General features: G+C 39.4%; 1 protein-coding gene across 2 annotated transcripts in view; it reads right to left on the reverse strand.

Moving 5' to 3' along the window:
- Window positions 1-6,196, reverse strand: part of Gc (GC, vitamin D binding protein) — a 32,793-nt gene that overhangs the window by 6,624 nt on the left and 19,973 nt on the right. For both annotated transcript variants that reach the window (XR_258604.1, XM_005359463.1), the window contains exons 9-11: window positions 5,150-5,279; window positions 4,582-4,679; window positions 3,132-3,264 (exon numbers count right to left, since the gene is read on the reverse strand). Coding sequence is in view for 1 of the 2 variants with exons in the window: in XM_005359463.1 (XP_005359520.1) it covers window positions 3,132-3,264; window positions 4,582-4,679; window positions 5,150-5,279 (361 nt within the window). In the remaining variant the exon portion in view is untranslated. The remainder of the gene's footprint in view (window positions 1-3,131; window positions 3,265-4,581; window positions 4,680-5,149; window positions 5,280-6,196) is intronic.

Raw genomic sequence — 6,196 nt, forward strand, 5'->3', positions numbered from 1 at the left:
CTTTGTTGAAGTTGAAGACTAGATAGTTATAGTTGCAGTTTTACTTATTATATATGATAGCACAAAAGTTAGTTATAAAATTTTGGATTTACTAAAATAGGGTAGATTATGGAGTACTTTCTTTACATTTAGCAGACACAAATTAATTGGAATTCGGTACACTGTGAATGTAACCCTTACTTGGCAATTGTTCTTACTGTGTGCAGGGGACTATTATTTTCAGGTGTGTGGCTTTTGTTTACACTGCATTTGCTTCATTCTGTGAGCCTGTGTTACCATGCCTGTCTAAAGCACCTGATGGTCCTAATAAAGAGATAAGTGGCCCACAATGAGGCAGGAGCAAGGATAGGCAGAGCTTACAGGCAGAGGTATAAAAAGAGAAATGAGAAGGAGAACAAGGAGCAAGAGAAGAAGGAGAGGAGGACATCAGGGGCTAGCCACCCAGTCAGTCCTGGAGAAAAATGCCAAAAAAGGTATACAGAAATGAAGAAAGATAAAAGCCCAGAGGGAAAAGGTAGTTGGGATAATTTAAGAAAAGCTGGGAAGAAACAAGCAGTACTAAAGTCAGGCATTCATAACTAAGAATGAGTTTCCGTGTGTGATTTATTTGGGAGTTGGGTGATGCCCTCCCACAAGAAAAGTCAAAAGAGCAAAACAACACGCAAGAGGTAGCCATTTAGACACTGATGGCACTCACAGAGAGAACACTCAGGAAAAAGCATCATAAAAGCATCATGAACTTGAAAATCAAAGACAAATACTGCAAACTGGAAATTTGAGGAATGAGTAGAGAATGAAGAAAATATGAGACAGACCAAGATAGGAAGACCATAGGCTAACAGAAAATGGCAGCACAGAGGCCACAGAAAGTGTATTAAGGGGCTGGGAAGACAGTACAGAAAGTGCTTGCCACTTAAGCACACGGACTTGGATTTGACTCCCAGAACCTGTCTGCAAAGCTGAATATGGCGGTGTACTTGAAATCCCAGACTGGGAAGGTGCAGATGGGTGGGATCCTGGAACTTGTTAGCCAGTCAGTGTCACCTAATCAATATGTGTGTGTATCCACGCAGACACCAGAGCACATATATGTGCATGCACACATGAGCACACACACAACACACTACTTCAAAAGAGGAAGGAGTAGTTGTGGGTACCACACACATGTTTACAGAGGAGGCCCATAGGGACCGAAAGATGTGTGTCAAGGTTAGCCAGTGGTATGGTCTAGCTTCTGGTGGTACCACTACCAACACAGTCCCAGCAATGTTCTGACACAAGAATTGAGTGCAAAGTACAGAGGGTCAGAAGACATACTGTATGACCAAAAGATAATAATAATAAAATGAGAGAAAGAAAACTCCAAAGAAGTGTTTAAAGTATCATATTTGCTAGTTTTGATATAATACAAAACAACTTTAGTATAAATTCGAAAGATTTAGCAAAACGGGTAGGGATGGATTCAAGGAAAAGAGTCAGATGGAATTTAGAGTGGATACAACCAACCACATTAATAGCTAATATTTTAGCAACAGTGAGTTTGGATTTTCAGTCAGTAACAATTTTTTGGCATCAAGACTTGGCTTTTTGTCATAATTAGTGAAATTGGAGCTGCAGTCTATGACAATGGTGTGAAGAAAAGCCTCAGGAAGCTAACACGAATAAACACATGGTTTCCAGAACAGTATAGGATTCATTTAATTTGGTCCATTTATAACACATATTTTAATGTATATAGTTATTTTAGATTGTTCTATAAAATGTTTACGCAGAGAGCTATTGATTCTGTTTAACATGTCATGTGATCTTTGCTGGGAAACACGCTAACCTAAAGTGGGTGTGTCATGTAGCGTGCACTGGGAAAGAGCAGGTGGAAAGCAAGCTGAATTGCTGACATTTGTCAGCTGAACTCCTACTTGGGCATTGGCCGCTGTTTCTGTTTGCTAAATTATAGTGAGCAACTCCATCAGCAGATGTGTTTTTTGCTGAATTATTCTCACCAGGATCCAAAAATGGAGTGGGGACATCAAAGGTCTCAGAACTATCATACCCTCCAATTAAGGCAAAGGCAAATGCAGTGTGGCTCTGACTTTGGTCTCTTCTAAATAACTTAAATGGCTTTTAGATAGGTACAATGAGAAATGTAAGCAAATGGGATCCTGTATTCTGACAATGACCAACGCATGCCTTCTGGTGGAGTAGGGTGGGTGCTGATTTGTGGACTGAGATACAAGTAAAATCATTTAGTGTCTTGGAAATCAGTGCGTCTCAGTAAGGCAGCACAGCTAAACTGGGCTCCCTTCTCTAATATCTCAGTAGAGAGAGAGAGAGAGAGAGAGAGAGAGAGAGAGAGAGAGAGAGAGAACGAGAACACAGTATAACCTTCCCCTGCAGTCTACAGGAGCCACCTTTGTGGTAGTAAATAGGGAGATTCTACATGCAAAATGTTATCTTTTGTGCAAAGTTAAAAAATAAGTAAAGATATGGAGGCTGTTTCAAGAAAAGAGAGAAGAGGAAGGGACAAAGGAAGAATGAGAGCCAACTGATAGTGTTTAAAAGAAAAGTTAATATTTAAAAATGATTACCATGAAAAAAAAATAAAAAAAGAAGAAAAAATAAAAAAATGATTTCCACATAACGTTAAAAAATATTTCTTCATAAAAATTATTCTTATGCTGAATAAACACTTATGTGGCCATTTTCTTATTATATTAAAACAAATTAAATGTAGTATTTTATAGTTAAAATACAAGATATGAATGTATCCCATTTCTCTACAGGTATTTCTGTTCATCAGTCTCCCTGCCTGTATGCATGTGTATCCGTTATTTACACACACACACATGTAAGCATGTCATAAAATGCTATAAAGTTGCATGGGCTCTGTGTAAAGTGGACTCTAATACTTACACTGTTTCTTCTTTCAGTCTTAGTTTCTGAATTTTAACCTATAGATTGAGTAAAACCTGGAGACGATTTTTCTTGCTTTCTTAGTGAGACAACCAGCAAGGTCACCACCACTCCAGGACAGCCTGTCTCGTGCACACACTTCAGGAACGTTTAGAACAGGGATGAAACATTGGTGCTCTGGAACCTTTTTGTGCTGAGGGGCAGAGGCGAGGCTCTCCTACCTGCAAGCTGCAGTAGAGGGGAGGTGAGTTTGTGGAGCAGCACTTGGAGGCGAAGTCTGAGCGCTTGTCCACCATGTCCTCCAGCTCCCCTGCAGAGGCATTGGGTGTTTTTGTCCTCAGTCGCTCTGCAAGTCTGAAAAACAGCTCTCTGTTAAATTCTGCTGGAGGTATTGTAGGGTCACTGCTTAAGCAAGATGACACCTATTTCCCAACATGTACAATGGACATAGAAATACATGCCTGTCTCAGGAAACCTTATTTGTAGAATGGATTTTCGGTGAGCTATGGTGAGCTTAGAATTGAAATCTATACCTCATTCAAAGTCATACAGGCAAAGATAGAAATTGCCACTGAGTTTGAAAGCCAATCACTCCCCTTTTGGTAGCTCATTACTTCAGCATAAACGATGCGTTTTTCTATCTCGCCTGGCTTGTCACCTTTCTCCAATGTTAGGTTTCAAGCTCCTTTAGAATGTCACCTCCACAGGACATGATTTCAGTTTTATGCATTCCCTTTGCTGTTGTACAGTTTGCCGGCTTGGGAGCTCACTATGTGGATATGCTGAAATAGGAGTGGGGTCCTTTGGCCTTCCTTCCCAGGGGTTTCACACCTTCATTTTTAAGATGATAACAGGATTTGATGCCTCTCACTGTTTTCCAGCTTGCACTATCTATGATCTTGGTGCCATTTTACCGCCACAGTGGCTCACTTAGCGTGATTTATTACTTTCTTCAAGAAATATACTCCTAGACCAGTGGTGAGCAGTAAGGGGAAAATGGGAAAGACACTTCCAAATCCAGGACTTTCACAAGCTAAGGAGGATTTCATGGAGGTCATCGAGAAGATGTCCTATTCTGGGATTCTTTAAGAAAATCTTTTTGTGAATCTGTGTGCTTACTTGAGTCCTAGATTCCAACTGATTTAAAATGGAAATTTATTAAGCAAAGTGGAAAACAGCACCATCTTTTTAGAGATTTCCCCCAAGAACCCAGTACGATGCCTTTCATTATTACGACCAATTATTTTATTGCTAATTTCTATTTACAGTGAAATGCTTCCTCTTCCCTTTCATTGAGAAAATACCTGTTGTATTGTCTTGTTGATAACTAGCATTTTTACTTCTGGTTCATAAGGATCACATGATGATGAGCAAGCCAGCATGAAAATTTGGTTCTTGGAGAACAAGCATTGGTGGGCAACTGCAGGGCATGAATATTGACCAGCTATGTGCTCGTGCCTCTGTTTTGAGTCAAATCAAATATAACTGATCACTTATAATTTATATTCTTGTGGCTGTGTTTTAATTGGCTAACGTTTAAAACTGGAGCCTTCTGTATAGTCCACTCAGGGCGTCCTGAGTTTTCAGTTGTGCTTTTCAGTCACAGAATTAGATAGACATGCAGGGCAGACACATTTGGAGGATGTGGAAGCCACAAAGCCAGCCACTTACTTTTTCTTGTACTCAGTAAATGTGTTCTCAGAATAATCTGCACACATTTCTTGCCCCCTTTCAATGAAAGAAGTAAGTTGCTTCTTCAACAGGGGACTCTGTAAAAAAAAAAAAAATTGCACATCAACATTCCTTGTATGGAAACACTGTCCTGGTGAGGGCATTGATCAGAATTCCAAGTCCCTGCCACCAGGTATCAGCAAACAATTTTTTCTTTTTTTTTTTTTTTACATAAAGTCAGTTAGTAATTACTTTAGGCTTTGTAGGTCATGTATGATCTCTATTATAGATATTCCACTTTAAATAGTTGTGGTAACAGATGATGGACAAACAGCATGCCTGGTGGTGTTCTAATGCAACTCAATGGCCACTGCAATTTTAATTTTATTTAATTTCTACACAATGAAATTTCGATTTTCTTCTGACTTTTTCCCCTGAGTAAGTGCAAGAATACCATAAGCCATGTTTTCATGGTTAATTTGCAGGGCAAGCATGCCAGGTTTGACCCATAAGCTCCAGTCTGCAATTCTGACCTACACTGTTGATAAAGAAACTTAGGGGAGTGTACCTGAGTGCTGAAACAGGCCGCGGAGTCCTGGGTTTCGCAGCATTCCCTGAGAGACTTCAGGGTGGTCTCCAGCACTTTGCTGAGGAATACTTCTGGCAACTGAGTACTTCTGCTTAGTTCAAATGTATACCTGGTGTCAGGCAGAAGAGAAGAGGAGGCTTTTCAAGGTGTGTCTGGGGTTCAGAATCGGAGATGGGACCCATCTACTGTCTACTACTATTCTACCTGTCTGCAGGGGCAGAACTGGCATCTTGTTTCTGATTGTCGTGTTGTTTTATTTGAGACACTTTTACTCTGCAGCCCAATTCATTCTGTAACTCACAGTGGGGTGAATCCTTCAGCCTGGGGCCTCCCACTTCACTTTCTGCCTCAATCCCCCTAGTGCGGGGTTGCAGACATGGACCAGTATGCCTGGCTTTTTGGTTCTGTTAATTTATTTTAATTTTATTTAAAATATAATAACATCTTTCCCCCTTCCTTCTCATCCCTAAAACTCCTCTCATGTCTCTTCTACTCTGTCTCAAATTCGTGGCATGTTTTTCTGTAATTAGAATTGTAACATGAATGTGCGTACATGTGACCAAATAAAACCCGCTGAGTTCATTTACTATTGTTTATGTGCCTTAATTTAAAAATGACTTAACATAAACGAACTCCCTATAAACTGACTTTAGATTAGATGCCATCTTCATAAAAAGATTTTATTAATGCTTGGTTTAATAACTGTAATATACTATATATACAACAGAACATGTAAACATATCCTTTTAATTTGAGCTCATATGGACATGTCCTTTGTGAGAGTATAACACAGTTCTCCCACAGCTAATGTTAGCTGGGTACCTCAGAGCAAATGTACACAAAAATGTACACAAAATAGTTCACTCCATCTTATCTAACTGTTGTCTATGCATTAACCAGATCAATTAGTATTTATAAAAAAACTATACTTTAGTTTTTATTTTGTCTAAATTCTATTTATATAGGCAGCTGACAGTCTAACCATTTTTTTCAAGCTGTAAATCAGTTTTGTGAAGTGTGAAGATA

Source organism: Microtus ochrogaster, linkage group LG1, assembly GCF_000317375.1.
Source record: "Microtus ochrogaster isolate Prairie Vole_2 linkage group LG1, MicOch1.0, whole genome shotgun sequence".
Taxonomy (NCBI): domain Eukaryota; kingdom Metazoa; phylum Chordata; class Mammalia; order Rodentia; family Cricetidae; genus Microtus; species Microtus ochrogaster.